General features: G+C 38.5%; 1 protein-coding gene and 1 pseudogene across 6 annotated transcripts in view; one reads left to right on the forward strand and one right to left on the reverse strand.

Moving 5' to 3' along the window:
- The window catches only part of UBR3 (ubiquitin protein ligase E3 component n-recognin 3), a 212,589-nt gene extending 194,172 nt beyond the window's left edge, over positions 1–18,417 (reverse strand). For all 6 annotated transcript variants that reach the window (XM_045840779.1, XM_045840481.1, XM_045840699.1 and 3 more), the window contains exon 1: positions 17,830–18,417. In XM_045840779.1, the coding sequence (XP_045696735.1) occupies positions 17,830–18,374 (545 nt within the window). In that variant the 5' untranslated portion in view covers positions 18,375–18,417. The remainder of the gene's footprint in view (positions 1–17,829) is intronic.
- Positions 18,373–22,441, forward strand: LOC123816115 (annotated as a pseudogene).
- Positions 22,442–23,465: the final 1,024 nt, after the last annotated feature.

The following is a 23,465-nucleotide window of genomic DNA, read 5'->3' on the forward strand; positions in this document are numbered from 1 at the left end:
AAACAATGGGAGGCTATTTTAAGCAAAGGAGTGATATATGGAAAGCAGAATTTTTAAACCTATGTTAGACTGGACTGTGACTTACTATAGGCAGGAAAACAGTAACTTATCATGGAATAGGTTATAACGTGACGTAAGCCTTTATCACATTATAACCTATTCCATGATAGGATATCTCTATCTCATTCATATTAGAGATTGAAAAGGACTAATCTGAGGAAAAATAAAAAAACAGGTCTTGGTACCAAACTTGTAAGCAGCAGAAAAGGAAAGGTGTCAATCAAGAATGACAATAGCAAACACTGTTAGACATCTAACCAAAATCCATTCCTTTGTTTTTCCCTAGACATGAGACAACGAAGACCAAAAGTACACAAATTAAGTGATGAACAAAAGTTAATAAAAAGCCTGGGTGCCCAGCAACACTAATTAGCTGCTGAACTAGCCCTGAGCTACAGTAAATGTCTTCAAGGTTTAAGCCACTATTAAGCTGGGATTTCTGATGGCAGAAAAAACTAATAATTTTTTTAAAGAAAGAAAGAAAAAATCTACATACAACTATTTTGGGAAAATATAAAATTAATTCAATTTGACATACTGATTTTAAGGTAATGGCAGAATATTAAGTGGATAAAATTTTCCAAATTGTTATAACTCAAAAATAATATTTCCCTCAATTTAACCATTGAAACTTTGGTTATTCAAACTTACAAATTTCTTTACTATGGATTTTCTTAAGATGTTAGGCATTGCCGACAGCCAAGAAGATACAGCATATTACATTTCCTAAATTTGTTTGAACACAGCACAGCCCTTCAGTACAAGATCTCTGCAAAACACGTCTAGTGATACAGATGTGAATATAATTGATCATTGAAACTCTGAGTAGAGTATGCTGGAAAGAACTCTCAGTAAAATATGAAAGGCAAATTCCATTAAAATGTCACCATTTTAGAACCACTAATAAAATAATGGATCTGGAAAATAAACATCAACAGCTGCTAAAATCTTTTAAATACAGAACTTTATAACAAATGAAATCAGGCTGGTGAACCTGAAGCCACTGATCAATCATAATTAAAGGAGGCAAGAAGACAGTCTGTGGCTCCTCCTATGATGCAACAGTAAGTATAAAACACTTTTATAAAGTTTTCTTGCCAAAAAAAAAACACAACAGAAACTAAAATTGTATAAAGGGCCTAGATCCACTACTAGTTTACAGGAAATAATAAACAGAGAAACAAAGATGTAATTGGTAAAACCCAGAATGTGGTTACTTCAACTAATTGCAAAGAAGGGAAAAAAGGAGGCTAGGCGGGGCAGAGAGAAAGGCTATAAATTGAAAGAGACCTTATGAAGACCTTGTTTGAATCCTAATTCTAAATTGACCCTGAGAAATCAGTTATAAGAAAACTGGGAAAATCTGAACCCTCACTGAATGTTTCAAGACATTAAGAAATAACTACATATTTTGTGTGCATTTTCTTTGTCTTGAAAATGTAAATAAGTATTGAAAAGTTTTCTGCAACTTTCAAGGATGTGCTTCCTTCCTCCAGGTCATTTGTTGGCTGTTGAGATTCTTCATCACCAAGATGGCATGTTAAAGGTGGTGTCTGGATTATAAAATTAGGCTCCCATGATTTTCACACAAGAAGAATTAAAGAAATTCCCAGCTACACCCCTTCCTACTGTAAGATTAAGGCTAGGCGTAGTACCTCACTTTCTCAGGGCATCATGATCCCATGAAATGCCCCATGATTGCAGTGACACTTCGGACTAGACCAAGGATGGGCTTATTGATAGGAATGAAATTTGCTCTCTCTTGCATAATGAGCTGGGCTGTAAGAACCTGAAAGAACAGTCTCTCCTCGTATCAAGGTCCTTGTTATCTGAAAAGAACATCTCTTTTTTAATATATTTTACATATTATGCTATTACAGTTGAACTCAATTTTCTCCCTTTGTCCCCCTGTACCAGTACCCTCCATTCTCTCTGGCAATCCACCCCCTTAGTCCATGTCCATGGGTCATGCATATAAGTTCTTTGGCTACTCCATTTCTTATAGTGTTCTTAACATCCCCCTGTCTACTTTGTACCTAATTTATACTTCTTAATCCCTTCACCTCTTCTCCCTTTCATCCCCTTCCCCTCCCAAATGATAACCCTCCAAATAATTTCCATATCTATGATTCTGTTTCTGCTCTGCTTGTTCTTTAGACTCAATTGTTGATAGTTGTGAATTTGTTGCCATTTTAATGTTCATAGTTTTGATCTTTTTACTTTTAAATAGTCCCTTTAACATTTCATATAATAATGGTGTGGTGACGATGAATTCCTTTAGCTTTACCTTGTCTGACAAGCACTTTATCTGCCCTTCCATTCTAAATGATAGCTTTGCTGGATAAAGCAATCTAGATTGTAGGTCCTTGCTTTTCATCACTTTATATATTTCTTGCCAATCCCTTCTAGCCTGCAAAGTTTCTTTTGAGAAATCAGCTGACAGTCTTATGGAAACTCCTTTGTAGGTAACTCTCTGCTTTTCTCTTGCTGCTTTTAAGAGTCTCTTTATCTTTATTTTAACCTTTGGCATTTCAATCATGATGTGTCTTGATACAGTGTTCTTTGCATCCATGTTGTTTGGGACTCTCTGTGCTTCCTGGACTTACATGTCTATTTCCTTCACCAAATTAGGGAAGTTTTTTTCAAATAAGTTTTCAATTTCTTCCTCTTCATCTTCTCCTTCTGGCACCCCTATGATTCAAATGTTGGTATATCTGAAGTTGTCCCATAGGATCCTTAGCCTCGTTTTTTTATAATTCTTTTTTCTTCTTGCTGGTATGATTAAATGTTTTTTCTTCCTTATGTTCCAATTTGTTGATTTCTCAGCTTCATCCACTCCACTGTTGATTCACTGTAAATTTTTCTTTATTTCACTTAGTGAAACCTTTATTTCTGCCTGGGTCTTTTATATGCTGCTGAAGTAACCAATGAGTTCCCTGAGCATCCTAACAACAAGTTTTTTTAACTCTTTATCTGATAGATTGTTTATCTCAATTTTTAGTTCCTTTTCTGAAGTTTTGATCTGTTCTTTCATTTGGGCCACGCTTCTCTGTCTCCTCATTTTGGCACTCTCCCTGTGTTTGTTTCTATGTGTTAGGTAGAGCTGCTTTGACCCCCTGTCTTAGTAGCATGGCCTACGTAGAAAAGTGCACCTGTAAGTTGTATGAGACAGAATCTTAGGTAATTGCCAGGGCAGGGCAAATCATGTGAACCACATTGATGGAGACTCAGATATGGTGTTGTACTCAGTGGCTCTGTGTGGGGGAGGGCTCCCAAAGGGGACAATGGCCAATGCTTCACCTCTGGAGTTTTGTCTGGGATGAAGCTACCCACCTGGCACTCACCCTGATCCCAGACACTTTAGTTTCTCCTTGTGTGCCACTGGTGCCCCTCCAGCTGCTGCCTTGGCACTAGAGCCTAGAGGGAGTGAGTATGCATAAGTCCTAAGTCCACTATAAGCCTTTAAGAGTAGATGCCTGAGAATGCCAGTTTCCTCTGCCACCCCAACTCCCACTAGTTTTATAGCTAGAAGTTATGGGGCCTTATCTTCCTGGTGCTGTAAACCTGGGTGGTGTTGTCTGGTGTGGGGCTGGGAACTCTTGCTTGCGAAGTATACCCCCCAATTTTTATCTACCATACATGAGGGTAGGACTGCCCATTCCATGCCTCAGCATCTCCGTGTCCCTGTCTCTGCCCTTCTACCCCTCCTACCCATGTGGATGAATGTAACTTCTTTAATTACTCGGATGTCCAACTTCCATACAGTTCAATTTTCTGATGATTCTGGGTAACAGCTGTTTTGCATTTTAGTTGTAATTTTTGCCATGTTTACCTACACCTCCACTTTGACCAGAAGTCTGAAAACAACATCTTCACTCAACTGGATGTAAAGGGGATAAACAAAAATAACATATGCTCTCTGGCATGCAGAAAACCTAGGTTTCTCTAACAAAATATTTAACTGGAACCATTTATGAAATTACACATCCAAGAACCACTAAGCAGTAATCTCTTTCGATAACGTGATTTTCAAAATGTCTTTTTCTCATCCTCATCTGAAGACATTTTTTCATTGCATTTAGAGAAAGAGAAGCATCAACTGGTTACCTCCCATTCCCACCCAGACCAGGATCGTATGTGCCTGGAGCAAGGTTCGAACCATAACCCAGCTATGTGCCCTCCCTGGGAATGGAACCTGCAACCTTTTGGTTACGGAGCGACACTTCAACCAACTGACAACAGGGTTCAATAACATGATTTTAATCAGTACTTTCAAGCAAATAATATTAAAAGAGCACCATCTACCATAACAAAAAATGTTCTGCTCTTATAAAAAATAATTTACCCAACTTAAAAAAATAATATATACTATTCAGACTATTTCATTTTCCACTAATATTTTAAAATGTCATTAAAAACACAATAGGTTTGTCTTATATGTTCTGATTCCTCAGCTTATTAGAATTGATCCTGTGAATCAAAATGACCAAAGGCCAAGATTAACATTTCCCTCAAGTACACAGGCAAAATGTTGTTATATCAAGAACTAAATTCAGCTTTAAAAAGAAGATGGACCAGTAGACCCGAAGCTATTAAACCTTGGCTGAACTTGAGCCCAAAAATGCAGTCCACTGACTGGCAAATAATATGGGTTGAAAGGTAAGATGCAAATAAGATTCTTAATTTTTCTTAAAGCAACTCATGCAGCATAATTGATAAATGTTATTGATGATAAAGATTTCTAAAACAGAACTTCTCTGGAATTAGAAATAGCAGTTATAAATATTCCAGTGGCAATTATTATTCATCAGCTTCGCATAGAAACATCTTAAAAGTGTTACAAGCTGAGATAATGAATAAAAAATAAAGTATCTTCCTTTGGATAAAACCTAACTTCAAGATGTATCTGAGATCTGTTTGAGGGTTTTTGTTTGTTTTTTGTAAAGAGAATGTGGACTCAACTTAAGGCTAGAATTGAATCTGTATGTTGTATACTGAGAAATCACTAGAAATAAAGTATACTGCTAAGAATTTCAAAAGGCCTCTAATTAGAATATCATGTTCTACAAACTCTTCTCATGACTGTAATATTCAACTTAGGCACTTAAAGAAATAAAACAAGCTTCACATTAAAAACACAGAGTACACTTCCACAACAGCTACTTCCCACCATCGCTAGTGGAGAACAGAGAGGGACTGGAACTGGGTTGGAGGCCAGAACACACACTGATTTTTGCACTTAAATTCCCCTGACGCTCTGGGAACATGTCACTTATACTTAATTATATGGTAAGCCTCATTCTCAAACTCAGGACCAATATCCACAGAACTCCTGGTGAAAGGTACATCAACCTGCCCAAATTTCTGTATTTGTCCCTAATACTCAAAAAACTCTGAAGAAACACATTTACTTGGAGACCCAGGATAATCCCACTGCTCTTCCCTATTCCAGCAGCTCCCCACACCAGAGATGGATGCTAGAAGGGATTTTAACGTTCATTAATTCAACTTCCTTATTTCACAGAGCAGGAAACTGAGGTCCTGGCAGGGAGTTGACTTGCTGAGAGTCACACAGCTTGTCTGTGGCCAAATCAGCAGCAAGCTCTATGGTTCCCCCATTACCCTCCTGAATCTCCTGAAAATCAGTTTTTTGTTTTGTTTGCTTTTGTGTGTTTTTTTGCCTTTGTTTTGTTTTTATTTTTTTATTTGGTATTCATTATTATACTAGTTTCAGGTGTACTGCAACGTGGTTAAATATTTACATAATTCAACAAAGTGACACCCCCCCATAAGTCACTAGCACCTGCCCGGCATCATACATAGTTATTACAATGTCATTGACTATATTCCCTATGCTGTACTTTACATCCCTGAAACTATTTTGTAACTGACAATTTGTACTTCTCCATACATTCACCTTGTTCACTCAGCTCCTAAAGCCCCCTCCCATTTGGCAACCATCAGTTTGTTCTCTGTATTTATGAGTCTGTTTCTGTTTGGTTTATTTTTGTTTTTTAGATTCCACATATAAGTGAAATCACATGGTATTTGTCTTTCTTTGTCTAACTTATTTCACTTAACATAACACCCTCTAGATCCATCCATGTTGTCACAAATGGCAAGATTTCATGATTTTTTATGGCAGAGTAATATTTCACTGTATATATGCACCTCTTCTTATCTATCCATTCTACTGGCAATGGACACAGACTGCTTCCATATCTGGGCTATTATAACTAACGTTGTAATGAACATAAATAAGGGTGCATATGTCTTTTCAAATTAGAGTTTCAGATTTCTTCAGATAAACATCCAGAAGTGGAATTGCTGAGCCACATGGTAGTTCTATTTTTAGTTTTTGTGGAACCTATATGCCATTTTCCATAGTGGCTGTACCAATTGGCATTCCCACCAACAGTGCACAAGGCTTCCCTTTTCTCTACATCCTTGCAAATATTTGCAGATTTATTGATGATAGCCATTCTGATAGTTGTGAGGTGATGTCTCATTCTATGGTTTTAATACACACTTCCTTGATGATTAGGGATATTGAGCATCTTTTCAAAGGCCTATCGACCATCTCTCTGTCCTCTTTGGAGAAATAACTATTCAGGTCTCCTGTCTATTTTTTAACTGGATTGTTTCGGGGTTTGTAGTAAGTGGTATGAGATCCTTACATATTTGGGATGTTAATCCCTAATCAGACATATTATTGATGAATATCTTATCCCACTCATTAGGTTGTCTTTTCATTTTGTTGATGGCTTCCTTCACTATGCAAAAACTCTTCAGTTTGATGTAGTCCCACCTGTTTTTCTTTTGTTTCTCTTGCCTAAGGAGACATATCCAAAAAAATATTACTAAGAATCATGTCAAAGAGTTAGCTTTTTATGTTTTCTTCTAGAAGTTTTGCACTTTCAGTTCTTACATTTAACTCTTTAATTCACTTTTTAGTTTATTCTTGTATGTGGTATAAAACAGTGGTCTAGTTTCATTTTTTTTGTATGTATACCTCCAGTTTTCCCAACACCATTTATTGAAAAGACTGTCTTTACCTCATTGTATATTCTTCCCCCCTTTGTCATAGATCAATTAACCATATAGGTGTCAGTTTATTTCTGAGTTCTCTATTATTTTCCATTGATCCTTGTCTGTTTTTATGTCCATACCATACTGTTTTGATTACTATAGCCTTGTATAGAGTTTAACAACAGGTATCATGATATTTCCACTTTGTTCTTCTTTCTCTGTACTGCTTTTGCTATTTGGGGTCTTTTGTGGTTCCATATAAATTTTAGGGTTATTTTTTCTAGTTCTGTGAAAAATGACATTGGTATTTTTATAGGAACTGCATTGAATCTGTAGTTTGCTTTGAGTAGTATGGACAATTTAATGATGTTAATTCCTTCTACCCATGAGCATAGTATATGCTTCCATTTATTTGTATCTTTAATTTCTTCCTTCAATGTCTCATAACTTTCTGAGTACAGGTCTTTTACCTCCTTGGTTAAATTTATGCCAGGGTATTTTTAGTGCAGTTATGAATGGGATTGTTTTCTTAGTTTCCCTTTCTGAAAGTTCATTATTGGTGTATAAAAATACAATAAATTTCTGGATATTTATTTTGTACCCCCTACTTTACTGAATTTATTCATAAGTTCCAATAGTTTTTTTAGTAGAATCTTTAGAGTCCTCTCTATATAGTATCATGTCATCTGCAAATAATGACAGTTCTACTTCTTCCTTTCCAAAATGGATGCCTTTTATATCTTTTTATTGTCTCATTACTGTAGCTAGGAAAAAGACCAGTTTTTCAATATTAAGTATGATATTAGATGTGGGTTTGGTATGGTATGGGTTTGTCATATATCTCCTTCATTATGTTAAGATATCTCCTCTATCCCCACTTTGCTGAGTTGTTTTATCATAAATGTATATTAGATTTTGTCAAATGCTTTTTCTGCACCTATTGATATGATGGTATGATTTTTTATCTTATATTTAATGTGGCATATCACATTAATTAACTTGTGAATATTGAACCAACCTTCCATCCCAAGAATAAAATTCACTTGATCATGGTGTATAATCTTTTTGATGTGTTGCTGAATTCAGTTTGCTAATATTTTGTTGAGGATTCTTGCATCTATGGTTATCGGAGATATCGACCTACATGTCTTTTTTTGTAATGTATCTGCCTAGTTTTAGAATCAGGGTAGTGTTGGCCTTGTAAAATAAGCTTGAGGGCCTTACCTCCTCTTAAATTTTTTAGAACAATTTAAGAATGATAAGTGTTAAGTATTCTTTGAGTGTTTGATAAAATTCACCTGTGAAGCTATTTGGTCCAGGACTGTTTTCTAATCCATGCCTAAGGATATGTTTATTGATGAGAGAGAGAAATATTGATGTGAAAGAGAAACATCCATCGGTTGCCTCCCATATGCTCCCCAATCAGGGACTAAACCCATAACCTAGGTATGTGCCCTGACCAGGAATCAAACCAAGAATCTTTGGGTGTATGGGATGACACTCCAACCAACTGAGCCACCCAGCCAGGCTGGGCCAGTACTTTTGTTTGTTGGGAGTTTTTTTTCATTCCATTAGTAGTTTTTGGTAAGTCTGTTCAGGTTTTCTGTTTCTCCTTGATTCACTTTTGGAAGATTGTAGGTTTCTGGCAATTTACCCATTTCTTATCCAGGTTATCCAATTTGTTGATATGTAATTTTACATAATATTTTCTTATAATCCTTTGTATTTCTGTGGTGTCAGATGGCACTTCTTTCATTTCTGATTTTATTTATTTGGATCCTCTCTTTTCTTGATGAATCTAGTGAAAAATGTATCAATTTTGTTTACCTTTTCAACAAACTATTTCTTGGTTTCATTGATTTTTTTTTTTACCATTTCTTTTAGTGAAACTCTATTTCACTTATTTCCACTCTGATCTTTATTAATTCCTTTCTTCTACTCACTTTAGGCTTTGTTTGTTCTTTATCTACTTCCTTTAGGTATTAGGTATAGATTATTTATTGGAGATTTTCTTGTTTCTTGAGGTAGGCCTGTATGGCTATGAATTTCCCTCTTAGAACTGCTTTGGGTTTTGAGTCATTGTGTTTTCATTTTCATATGTCTCAAGGTATCTTTTGATTTCTTCCTTAATCTTGTTGTTAATCCATGCATTATTTAATAGCATGTTATTTAGTCTCCATGTATTTGTGCATTTTTCCGTTTTCTTCTTGTAATTGATTTCTAGTTTCATCCATTGTGATTGGAAAAGATCCTGGATATGATTTCAATCTTCTTAAATTTTTTGAGACTTGTTTTGTGGCCTAACATGTTATCTATCCTGGAAAATGTTCCATGTGCATTTGAAAGAATTATATTTGGGTACTTTGAGATGAATAGTTCTAAAAACATCAATTAAATCCATCTTGTCTAATATGTCACATAAGGATGCTATTTCCTTGTTGATTTTTGTCTGGATGACCTATCCACTGATGTCAGTAGAATATCAAAGTCTCCTATTATATCTATATTAGTGTCCATCTCTCCCTTTATGTCCATCAATATTTGTTTTATATACTTAGGTGCTCCTATGCTAGGTGCATACATATTTACAAGAGTTACATCCTCTTGTTGGATTGATCCCTTTATTATTATGAAATGTTCTTCTTTGTCTCTTGTTATAGCCTTTGTTTTAAAGTCTATTTTGTCTGATACAAGTGTTGCTACCCCAACTTTATTTTTGTTTCCATTTTCATGAAATATATTTTCATCCCTTTACTTTCAGTCTTTGAGTGTCCTCTCTTGTAGACAGCATATGTATGGGTTTTGTTTTCTTATCCATTCAGCCACCCTATGTCTTTTGATTGGAGCATGTAATCCATTTATATTTATGCCATTATTGATAAGTATGTAGTTACTGCCTTTTAGTATTCACATTCATTGTTTCTTCACCTTCACCTTTCCTCTCTTAAAGGAGCCCCTTTAACATTTCTTGTAATAATGCCTTGGTGGTGATGACCTCATTTTAACTTTTTCTTGTCTTGCAAGTTCTTTTTCTTTCTTTTGGTTCTAAATGATAGCCTTCTGGGTACAGTATTGTTTTGTTGTAGGTCCTTGCTTTTAATCACTTTGAATATTTCATACCAAACCCTTCTGACCTTCAAAGTTTCTATTGAGAAATTAGCTGACAGTCTTATGAGAACTCCCTTGTCAGTATCTAACTGCTTTTCTCTTGCTACTTTTAAGAATCTCTCTATGTCTTTGACCTTTTGCGTTGTAATTATGACGTGTTTTGGTGGGGACCTCTTTGGGTTCACCTTGTTTGGGACTCTCTGTGCTTCCTGGACTTACATGACTATTTCCTTCACCAGGTTAGGCAAGTTTTCTGTCATTATTTCTTCAAATAGGTTTTCAACCACTTGCTCTCTCTCTCTCTCTTTCCTCTCTGATACCCCTATGATGTGAATGTTGGTACATTTGATGTTGTCCCCGAGGTCCCTTAAACTATTCTCATTTTTTAATTCCTGTTTCTTTCTGCTGTTCTAATTGGATGTTCATGCCACCCTGTCTTCCAAATAACTGATTCAAACCTCTGCTTTACCTACTGTTGATTCCCTCTAATGTATTCTTCATTTCAGTTACTGTATTCTTCATTACTAACTGGCTCGTTTTTATTATTTCTATCTCCAATTTTATGTTTCCCATCTCCTTTTTGAAGTTTTGACTGAATTCATCTACTCTTTCCTTAAGTTCATTGGGCATCCTTATAATCAGTGTTTTGACCTCTGCATCTGGTAGATTGCTTGTCTCCACTTCCTTTGGTTCTTTTATTGGAGTTTTGTCCTGTTCTTTCATTTGGGACATGTATTTCTGTCTCCTCATTTTGGCTAGTTCCTTGCATTTGCTTCTATGTATTAGGTAGACCTGCTAGGTCTCCCAGTCTTGGCAGAGTGGGACCCAGTGGCTCAGTCTCCCTGTTCCCCTGACCCAGATGCTCCCTTATATAGGTCATGTGTGCCTTCCTATTGTAGTTGACCCTTGATTGCCGTTGGCACATTAGTAGGAGGGATTGACCCTAAGAATGATTGACTGTGAGGACTGGCCATGACACAGAGAACCAGCTGCTGTGCAGGGACTGTTCCCACAAAGTGGGATTACCTTTAGTGGGGCTCTGGTAGTGCCAAGTCTGCCCTTTGGGTATGTCATTTGGAGAGCTGGTTTGGTGATGTTCTGGTGTGGTCTAAAACTGCCTAACAGGTATGTTGGTTCTGGGGACTCTTGGACTAGTGGGGTGGGGGAGCGGGGTCGGGGGAGGTCTACTGCTGGCCAAGTTCAGTCCCTGCTTGTGCCTGGCCCAGAGCTACCTCACAGGAGTTACAAAGTGATTGGCAGTTGGTTATAACCTGTGCCTGGCTTGAGGTGCCTGGGAAAGGCTAAGCTGTGAACCAAGTTGGCTGCCACTAGTGCCAGATTTGGGCCACTTAGCAACAGGTACAGGGCACCCCAGGGTCATATGCTGCTTGTCTGGGGGCTTTGAGAGATTTTATGAAAAGTCCACAGGTCATAAGTGTGGAAAAGCTGCTGAAAGAGGTTCAGGCTATGTGCTCAAGTTGCGTGGTGCAGGGTCTCAAGGAATCACCAGGGCAGGCGAACAGTGTTAGCAAGGTTGATAGACACTCAAATTTGACACCCACCTGTACCTGCTGGCTGGGTGGCAGGAGAGCTCAAAAAGAAATAATGCCAGCCCTCTGTCCCAGGAGTGAGCTACTCTAACCCCTGCCTCTCTAATCTTCATACTGAAACTAGTTATTTCAGCTCTTCCCAGTAGGTTCCTGAAACTTTTTGATCTGCTGCCCTAGAATTGGAGCTCAGAGCAAGTGAGTCTGTGAGCAATTAAGTCCATGCACTGGCCCTTTACGAGAAACACCTGGGACTCCAGCAGCCCTTGTCTCACTGAGCCACAGTCCCCATTGGATTTCAAAGGCAGAAGTTATGGGGACTCCTCTTCCTGACAGAGGTTCACTGGGCTGGGAGCCCAGTATGTAGCTGAGACTCCTTGCTTCTCACTGGAGAACTCCACAGCCAGATATCCCTCCTGTTTCTCAACCACCACACCATGGGTGTGGGACCTGTCCCTTCATCATTCCACCCCTCCTCTAGTTTCAATGTGGCTTCTTTATATCCTTAGTTCAGGACTTTTGTTCAGATGGTCTTCAGGTGGTTCTCAATGATGGCTGTTCTGTAATTTAGTTGTCATTCTGATGTGGTCAAGGAAGGAGGTGAGCACAGCATTTATCTACTCTGCCATCTTGACCAGAAGTCTTGAATCTGAACTGGAAAAGGAATTTCATTCCTTTTAAAGGCTGAATAATATTCCATCTTATGTACAGACCACATTTTGTTTAATCATTCATATGTCAATGGGGATTGTTCTTCTAATTTTTATTTATTGATTGCAGAGAGAGAGGAAGTGGGGAGAGGGAATGAGAAACATTGATTTGTTATTCCACTTGTTCATGCATTCTTGGGGTGATTCTTCCTGCAACCTTGGTGTATCAGAATGATGATCTAATCAACTGAGCTACCTGGCCAGGGCAGACTATCTTTTATTTTTAAGAGTTCATATCTCTTTACTGAGATACATACTCAAATATTTATAAATTAAATAAGATATCTGAGATTTGCTTCAAAAATACTACAGTTTGGGAGGAAAGGTTGGGGGGAGAGGGGTAACAGATGAAACAAGACATCACTTGTGACTTTTCCGATCAACAAATACCAGATATTCTGGTATTTGACTAGGATGTCCAGAAGCATGCTATTTCATACAGTGTTGGTGGGAGTGTAAATTAATTTCTTTGGAGGATTCAATCAAAGTTTAAAATGCATTTTTCCTTTAACCAAGATATAACTTCTGGGAATTTATACACATACATACACTCATGCATACACACAAAGAACTGTGTATAAGCATTCTGTTTGCAACAGTGTGCAGAAGAGCCCAGGATAATAGCCCAAGGCTGAAAAAAATTTTTTAAGAGTTTATTTATTTATTTTTAGAGGGGAAAGGAAGGGAGAAAGAAAGGGAGAGAGATGTCAATGTGTGATTGCCTCTCACATGCCCCTTACTGGGGACCTGGCCCACAACCCAGGCATGTGACCTAGACTGGGAATCGAACCAACAACCTTTGTTTCACAGGCCAGCACTCAATCCACTGAGCCACACCAGCCAGGGCACTGAGACTAAAAACAATTTCACCAGCCAGGGCACTGAGACTAAAAACAATTTAAATGTCTATCAGTAAGGAACTAAATTTATAAATTACAGTAAAATACAAAATACGAAAATACTGTGTAATACTATTAAAATAAAACTGTTCTATGTGTACTAATAAGACAGTGTCCAATAAATATGTTAAGGGGGAAAATGCAAAGTACAGACAGTATGACAATATTCAACCAGACATTCACTACTTCCATGTCTGGCACTGCTGCAGACCAAACAACCTACAAACTTCCCACAACAAAACATCTACAAATGCTGAGTAAATCATAACTAACATCTTTTAAATGTCTAACAAAATTCAAAAGGAAATAAGGGAGATCTCTCACTAAGGAGTACAATAGAAGAAATAGGAACTTTACTTTCTAGTTTATCCATTTATTTTTATGTTATGACCAATATGTATTATTTTTGAAATTAAGAAATTATCCCTGAAGTAGCCTGAAAAGAGATGTCATGGAATCAAAAATCAATGCCTCAAACATTGTAATCTTAGGGCACATTTTCAGGTGTAACAGCCACTATTTTATCCAATTAAATCCCACATTTACTAAGCACCTACTAAATGCAAAAGACTGTGCCAAACTCTGATTTCCAGGTAATAGCTAGATGAGGTTCCCACTTTTTAAAGAGCTTAGAATCTGTAAGGGAGAACCAGCAAGGAGGCAAAAATATGTATCACACAGAATAGAACATGAAAATGGTCATCCCCTGCACTGAATTTGAGAACTAAATGTTTAAAATTCCAATTTCTAGTTACCATCAGAACACTAAACCAGTCAGAGATTCTTTCACATATTCCATTACTTGTTTTTTAGCTGATCCATCCATAAACATTTGTGACAATGACTGCACTTACTCACTAGTAGTAATACTATGATGTTATACATACAGTTATTAATATATAGTTTCCATAGCCTTTGTGATCTCATCTGACAAATGAATTCTCAGTTGTTTTCTTCCTTTGCTTTGTATACCTGTTAATACCACCACATTTATTATATCAATGCGACTGAACCCTTCCCTCATACTGATATAATTACATATTTGAAAATTAAATAGTAATACAGGTGGTGAGGGCTGCAAGATTTTCCCCATCTCTAATCCTACCCATGACAGTCAAGACTACTTGGAAAAAGGATTAAAACATAGCAAGATTTCTTGTCTTTTACTAAGAACACAGATACAGAGAAAAGTGAAATCCTTCCTTAAGATTTACTAAACAATAGGATTTACAAACTTCTAGGGCAGTTTGAATAACCACCCCCAAATCAACACATCTCCAATCTTCAGCAACCTAAAAGGATTTTAAGAAACATCAAAAGCTGAGAAAAGTTAAATATATTCTGTCCATGCCAGGGTAATCCAGCTTTGCCCAACCGGAACACTGACATCATTTGTTCGTGGTTTCCAGTTCTAAAAAGGTTCAAGAGGCAGCCTTTTGACTTGCAGTGTGGGCTAACCTCACTTGTGTCTCTTCAGAGCAGTAGATTAGGTGTGTAGCCCAGAAGAATTATTCTGCCCAACCCATTGAGTTGTAAAGATTTCACAATAATTATATAACCATAACATTGTTTATTATCGACTACTGTCCTTTATGAATTTGAACATGGAAACTGCTGGCACATATAGGAAAGAGTTCTGCATTTCAGATAGACCGTAATATATCTTCAAATACTATGTATCAACTCATAAAGGGTTGTCAGATGGTTAAATTAACTATCTATGAGATGTCAGTAAAGGTAAATGCTATAGGATTAGAATGTGGACTATCAGAGCCTGGATGCCCTAAACCTGTATGAGTACCTTCAAAGAAACTCACTAACATAGTTCAGCTCCTGCACTGTAGCATCATAGTTAGACATCAGATTTGTTTCTCATCTAGATCAACATGGTAACTACCACTGTGTTCCAAAATTCAGGAATCAATATTATATCCTAGTTCTGTGAGGATCTCCTAAATGCTAAACTAGTCTAAGAAGTAAAAATGACTAAATAACAGGAAAGAATTGTTTCAACTCCTTCCTCTATGTTTTGAAATGCCTGTAATATTTTTTTAAAACATAAGTTTAAAAAGAATTAAAAAGGCCCATACAAGAATGGCATATTTAAAAAACACTCACACAGTATAAATGGACGTACAAATAAGAATGTTATTTGTAGAGGCAGCAGAGAGAAGTGTTCAGTGGTCAGGCTCCAGTGCCAGTATGCCTAAATCACTACCTGTGTAATCCTGAGCACCTTTTTAAAAAGTCTGTGCCCCACCTTCTTCTTCTGTACAATGGGGATAAGGAGAGCAATAATCTCAGAGCTGTAGAAGATTAAATGAGTTAAATCATGGAAAGCAGCTAATATCTGACCACTGTTTACCAAATAGATGGAGAAAAACAGTTTTAACAACACTGTTGATAAGGCTGTTGCAAAACAGGTAGTCTCATTCTCTGCTTAGTACTAAGCCTCATGGAGGTCAATTTGGAAATCCCACTTTTGAGAATTTATCCTATTGATATTCTTGCACAGGCGTAAAGAGACAGGTATACCAGGTTTTTTATCTCATACTAGACCCAAATGTCCATCAAAAGTAATGATTAGATAAAGTACGGCAAGTGCATGACATTAAACACCATGCTGTAGTTTTGGTTTTTTAAATAGAGTACACCAATTTACTGACATGGGAAAACCTATTAGATAAGTGAAAAATGCAAGATGTGTAGAACAGTGCATTGGTATGTTATGTTTTGCATAAAAGAGACTGAAAAATCAAAATACATATTCATCCTTGTTGGTTTTTGCACTAAGAGAAACTGAGCAGATGGGAAACAAAATAGGAGGGACATTGAAACCATGTGTTTTTATCTTTTATTTTTTTGACTTTTTAGCTATATCACTTTTCCTATTCAAATACTAATTTTCAAAAATAGTTTGTATCCTCACCTGAGGACATTTTGTTTCACTGCTTTTACAGAAAGAGGAAGAGGGGGCAGAAACAGAGAGAGAAATGTCAATGTGAGAAACATCGACCAGCTGCCTCCCCTAGGCACCCCAACCAGGGATTAGAGCCCACAACCCAGGTTTGTGCCCTGGCTGGGAATCGAGCCTAATACCTTTAGGCATACAGAACAACGCTCCACTGAACTGAGCCACACCAACCAGGGCTCAAAGGTATTTTTTTAAGTGTCAGTCTTACACTTTATGCTCTTGAATGTTAGCTGCAACTGTTACTGTTGTTAATAGTAACATTAGTAGTAGTGGTAACAATCTCTAAACACCTTTCTGAAGCTTTTTTCTTATTCCCTCTGTAGAGAAGCCTCCTCGAACTCCTGAACTATTTAAGGAGTACACCAATGTCTTATTCATGTTTAATATCCTAGGAACTTTGCTTTTACCTAGTTACAAACACTCTAGAGTGACAGTACCCTACAAGTACTCCAACAAGAAAATAGTGTCCATTTCTAAAGGGATTATACTCTATAAGACCTAAAATTTGAAAAACTTGAATAACTGGATTTGCTAAAGTTCTTTCAACTACTGCCCAGCTAAAATCTCTCAGTCGCTAAGTTTTTTCTTTTCCCAGGGCTTCCCTAGACATGTACTAACTCTAACTCACTGCAACCTCTGAAATGTCTTTTATCCTAAGTCCCAACACCCCAGTACCTTGCTCCTATTGAAAAAGCATTTGTTGAGTGTCTCCTTTTAGAAAGATGGCATGTATTAGTGAATAAGGTGCCCTTTTAAATAGAGAAGAGCTAACATTTAACTCCTAATTCTCTCGGTGTTTTGTTTGTTTTTCTGGTATGGGGGGTATTTCTATAACTGACTGCTCAGGAGCCCAATTCTAGATGTCATTACAGCACACCAAATACTCCACTGACAGCTCAACAGTCACTTTTCATGCAGGCCCCTCCCACTCCCTCCTCCCTCAGGAGCTCCTTCTCTCATAAGCTCAAGAGCTCCTTCGCTCATAAAGAGACACACGACAGTTCAGAAGTCCTTTCCCCAAGCTGTCCGCCCCTGCAGTTGCAAGGCCACTTCCTCGCCTCTCACCATCCTGCGACCAAATTCGGTCCACATACCCCTCCCAGTCAACCAAAATCACATCATTATTTCTTCCCAACACCAAGCAGCTTTACACAGCCTTTCCCACCAAGTACAAAATTGACAGCTCGATACCAGATTTCCCAAGTATCCTTTCCTCCTACTACCCCACGCACTGGATCTTTTCTCGCTCTCATTCACTCGTCCTGGCTTCCCCCGAAAATTCACAGCCCGGTTCCTTAAACATGCTCTCCGCTTTCCCCTCCTCCCCACCCCTTTCCACCGCTGACAGCTCAGACACCTCCATCCCCATGTGGCTGCACCCTCCCCCACTCCTTCCCCTTGACAGCTCAGGATCCGCTCCCGAGTCCCCAATTCCTGGCCTCCCCAAACCCCAGCATGGACCTCCCGCTGTGACCCCCGCCCCGGGGGAGGGCTCCACTCACCCACTCTCCCGCATCACGTTGCTGTCCCCGCAGTCACAGGCGCCCCCGGCCTGGCTGCGGAACATGTTGAAGTCGTGTCCGGTGTGATCGCCCTGGTGGAAGCACTCCGCGCACAGCGACATGCAAGGGGAGATGCCGCACGTCCGGCAGCGATAGGCCACGAAGTTGGCTGTCCAGACCAGGCCGCAGAGCGCCGCAGGGTCGTAGGCCCGCACAGCCGCGCAGAACTCCTCGTAGCCGCCGCCTCCCGCCAGAAGGCACTTGCACCACTCCAGGGCCTCCTCCTCGGCCGCCCCCGGACCGCCTCCGCCGCCGGCCGCTGCCGCCTCCTCGCTGTCCGCAGCTGCGGCCAGCGGCCGCTCAGCGCTCAGCACCCGCTCCAGCAGCGCCTGCAGCTCCTCGGCACCTGCCCGGTTGTCCGGCCGGCTAAGAGCCGCCTTCAGGTGCGCGGCGGTGGCCGCCTTGTCCAGGGCTAGCCCAGGAGCAGGCAGCTCTGGTTGGGGCGCCTGCGGCCCCCCGACGGCCGCCGCGGCTGCCGCCGCCATGATGAGAGCTCAGAATTTGGAGATCTCAGGGCTGGTGGCTCCTCCCGGGAGGGTGGGGGAATTGACTGCTGCGATTGCTCGGCCTGCCCAACTCTCGCGATACCCGGGAGGGAGCCGCCGCGCACCTTCACCCGAGTCCTGCCCCTGCACACGCCCCCTACGGCTGCTGCGGTGCCAGCTCGGTGGGCACCAGCCACCTCTCGCCTAGGACGCTGCTGTGTTCACCTCCCGCCACCTCTTAGCTCTCAAAGTTAAGAGCTACTAAAATATTTACTATGAAAATTCTTTAATGTGGATCATGTAATTTACCTGGACTGTAGAAATTATACACAGCATGTTTCAGATGTATTTTTAAAGTATCTGCATTTCGTTTTGATATAAACTCCAACTGTTATCAAATCTATAATTACTGTTGAATTACAATTATTACTGAAGTAACCTCCTAATTTCCCCCTGGAATCAATTCTTTCTTTTACACCATTACCAGATTAATCACGCTCCCGTGCAAAATCTTTAGTTGAAACAAAAGCCAAACTGCTTAAATCTCTCAAAACTCAACCTGTCTATCCCTATCTTATGACAGTGCTCCAAGTTTGCCATGCGAAGGAGACCGCTGGAACTGATCACTGTTTAATGAAGATGCTTTATCATTTCCTGCCTCTGGGTCCTTATCTTTCCTAGTTCCGACATTACTCCAGCCCCACAAATTCACCCCACACCGTATTCTAGCAGTGTCCGCTGCTAATTTTCTGTCTTCAAAAAAATGGCTCTGAACTTTATGATAATGACTTACTGCCTTCACTGTAAAAAACTCATCTGTGCCCCACTGGTAATTGCTACATTTCCTGAAGGCAAAGAATGAGTCTTCTTCATTGTTGCCCTTAACTGCTCAAATTTACCAGGTTATTGTTGTTAAAACGGAACATAATTACAATAGATAACGGCTGTTGCAAATTTGTATGGGCCCTGCTCTTTATATATGTTATTTCTTTTAATCCTCTCAAAATCCTATAAAGTAGTATTAATAGAGGAAATAAATTTTAAAGAGGTGACTATGTTCCCCAAAACACAGTATTTTTACCACACCATTGTTTTGCAAACTTGCCTGATTCTAAGAATTACCTTATTTTCTCCTCACAAAAATGGATCCCCAGGCCCCATCTCATGGATTCAAAATCTCCAGGGGTTATAGTGCCCTATATAGCAAAATCTGAAACTTGAAAGAGAAAATGAATACAATCATTGAAGAAGTAAAAATCTATAAATTATTAATTTCCCGTAGCTCACCTCCAGAGAGCTGGATATATTATACAAATAGTAACCTATAACAGAGGACAACCAAGAATGAAAAAAAAAATAGGAGAAGCAACCCAAGGGAAATAGAATAAGAGTATTTCCAATCCATAACCAGGTGTTATAAGTGAATTGTACATAACTAAAACTTACTATTTCACCTGTCCTGACCCCCATGTTAATAAAGCATTTCACAGTTATTATTTAACAGTGATAAGTAATTCAAAAGTTGCTCAAGAATTCTCTTTAAATATCATGCAATTATAAACCAAATAAAATCCAGAAACATTTCAAACTAAGGTAAAACTATTATGTATTCACTAATCAGTGTCTCTGGGTTAAGGCAGTGTACTGGTATGGGTTCAGGAAGTTTACTGGTATCTCTCCAGGATTGTTTTCCTGTTTAGAATAACAAGGGTGTCTGCTCTGCTTGACCATGATGATGCAGCTTTTCCAGCACCCTACAATGGTTTCCACAGAATCCTAAATTTCTCCAAAAGTCCACCACTAACAAGTGCCTCTTTTGTTCTATACAACAACAACAAAAAAGTTTAAATACCTCCCCACTATTTTAGTTCCATAGATATTGCAGTACAGATAAAGAAACCTGGACATTTGCCAGATTTCCCACCTATTCTGATCATGATGATATTAGACCTCTTCACAATCTGAGAACCATTAAAAATAGCCAGTAAAACAAGAATACAAATGACCCAATTGAAGATGGGCCAAAATATGTGAATGGGCATTTAACCAAAGAAGTTATATAAATGCCAATAGACAAAGAAAAGGTGCTCAGCATCATTAGTCATTAAGGAAATGCAAATTAAAACTATGAAATACCACTATGCATACCCACTAGAATGGCAATAATCAACAAGACAGACAATGACAAATGTTGGCAAGGATATGGAGAAATAGGAATCCATCAGTACTTCACTGATGGGAATGTAAAATAGTACAGCGTCTTGGGAAACAGTTTGGCAGTTAATTAAAAAGTTCAACATAATTTTACCATAGAGCCCTGCAATTCCACACTTGGAATCTACCCAAGAGAATTCACAACATATATCTACACAAAGACTTACAGGTAAATTAAAAAAAACTGGAAACAATCCAAAGGTCTGTCAATTCATAAATGGATAAACAAAATATGGCATATTCACACAATGGTACACTGTTTAATAATAAAAAGGAATGAAGTACTGATACATCCTATAACATGGAGGAACTTCAGAAGCTTTATGTCAATGAAAGAAGTCAGACACCCAAAAAATAATGTGTATTGAATGATTCTATTTACATGAACTATCCAGGAAAGGCAAATCTATAGAGAAAGAATCTATAGATTATCAGCTGAGTAACCTACTGGGGGAAAGAACAGAAAGTTCTTAGACACAAAGGATCTTTTCAGAATGACAGAAATGTTCTAAATTTGGATCGTGGTGATAGTTGCACAACTATGTAAAGTAATTGAATTCTACTCTAAAAACAGGTGGATTTTATGTTATGAAATTATACCTCAATAAAAACAGTTAATGATAACAATCAGTAGTGGGATTTATTGTTTGAGATTAATAAAATAATCAAGTTTCTGTCCAGGTAGAAATTATTTTATTGCTTTAACTTTAACTTTCAGAATCAATGTGACAGGCTCTCAGATCTTTGGTTCTCCTATAGTGCCTGGGACTTCTATCATTTGGATCCAGGAAGTATGATATTTTTCTCTTTCCATGTGTTAGTGTAATATTAAAACTCTTCTAAATTACATCTCAAATCATTGTGCTGTGTCATGTGAATTCCTACAACAATCATATTTCCATGAGGGAAAGCCAGATTGAAATTCAGCTAAAACTCTGTACTCACTTAAATGTCATACCTCATAAAATCTAAGTATGCTACAGTTATTCTATTGAAGACATTGAATAAATAATGCAATATACTGCAGTTATAGAAAGCTAAAAAATGGTATCTAAAAACTGTGCTTTAAAATATTCCATCTTAATTAATGCAAAGAAAAATCTGGTGATATTTCTAAATTGGCTTTTCAAATTAAAACACACAAATGAGTTAAAAGCGGAAGAGGGGAGAGTTGGGTGGGTGGGCTGGAATGGGAGTAAGTGGGAGAAAACTGTACTTGAACAATGATTAAAATAAAATTTTAAAAAAATCAAAACCAAAAAAAAGCTATAAATAAATGATAGGTGACATCATTGCTTCCAAAATCAAAGTAGACACCTTCAACAGAGAATTTAAAAATTAATATAAATACTTCAAAATTGTTTTTGTATTATCAATACTCTCTTAGTTGCAAGAGATAAAAACCTGACTGGAACTAGCTTAAGCCAAAAAGAGGACCACATTAGCTCTTCTGGGGATGGTGTCTTCAGGCATTCACAGTGGTCCAGTGTTTGACATACTATCAAAGGCTGTCCTACAATACAGCCTCTAAGAAAACTAGGCTGTCCCAAACCACAGGTAACAGAATTGTTAACCTTTAGTCCAAGAAGGTGGAGAAAGCACCCAAATCTGCATGTGGCATGTGCCCAGGCTGACTGTGTGGAGTTCCTGCTGTGAGGCCTAAAGCTCTAATGAGGTTGTCTGAAACAAAAAAGCCCACGAGCGGGGCCTGTGGTGGATCCGAGTGTGCTCAGTGTGTCTGTGACAGGGCCAAGTGTGCTCTCCTCACTGAGGAGCAGAACACCGTTGTAAAAGTATTGAAGGCACAAGCACAGGGTCAGAAAGCTAAATTTGGAAAAATGAAGCTTATTTGAGTAATAAAAACAATTAAAAGGCTAAAAACAACAACAACAAAAAAAGAGGGCCATATGAGATTATATTAGATCAACAGAGGGAAGGGGGAAATGAACCTGGATGTATATCCATCTTTGCTTTCAGTGAGCCTCAGCTCTACTGTCTTCTATACATGGGCCTCCCCCAATCCCAGCTCTGGACCACCTCTCCACAACTTCACAACAGAGAAAAAGGGTCTCTTCTCCACCAGATCCACTAAATATCTGCCAGAAAAATAAATCTGACCCAGCTTGTGGCCAATGCCACCCTTACTATCAAAAGGTAGAAGAGGCCCTATCTGTTGGAAACATAAATATACACAATGCCTATAACATTAATTTATCGATTTCTGCCCCGCCTCCAAATATACAGTAGACCTTCTCTTGAAATTCACACAGTAAGAAATATTGTGTCTACCATGTACAAGAAATTTCTTCCAAGTGATTACATTTAAGATTCACAACAACCCTGAGAGGGACTTCTCATTATCTCCATTTTACAAGTATCAGTGATACCCTTCATTTCACAGGCTTCAAAACATAAGAAAAACCCTGAAGAAAAATCATTAATTGTTCCTCAGTGTGCCTCTTCCTCCCTTCTCCCCTCTTTCCTTCTTTCCTATCTTAATAACTACCTTGCAACTACACTTACTGCGAGTCTCTCATTTGTTTAATATTGAAGCAAAGACAATATTAGTAATTCTCTCAACTTGTGCATGAGAGTGCATTGAAAGTGTTTGACCTATTTTAGCTCCTCCACAGGAGCAACTTGACCGAGGTTATAAATGCTTAACAACCCTCTGGGGTCTTTTTTATTATCATTTAATACCATTAAAGTTGTCCTAATTTTCTTTTCCTCCATTCTTTTTTCATTTGACCCAGGAAAGTTTCTTTCTCTGCATCCCTATTCAAGACAAGAAGATGTTCACCCACTGCCTTCTTTGTATAGCTAATTAACTCGGCAAATGTTTGTTGAGTCCCTACTAGTCGCTGTGAACAAAACAGA

The sequence above is a fragment of the Phyllostomus hastatus genome, unplaced genomic scaffold (genome assembly GCF_019186645.2).
Source record: "Phyllostomus hastatus isolate PE091 unplaced genomic scaffold, TTU_PhHast_1.1 phas_contig_1, whole genome shotgun sequence".
Classification (NCBI taxonomy): domain Eukaryota; kingdom Metazoa; phylum Chordata; class Mammalia; order Chiroptera; family Phyllostomidae; genus Phyllostomus; species Phyllostomus hastatus.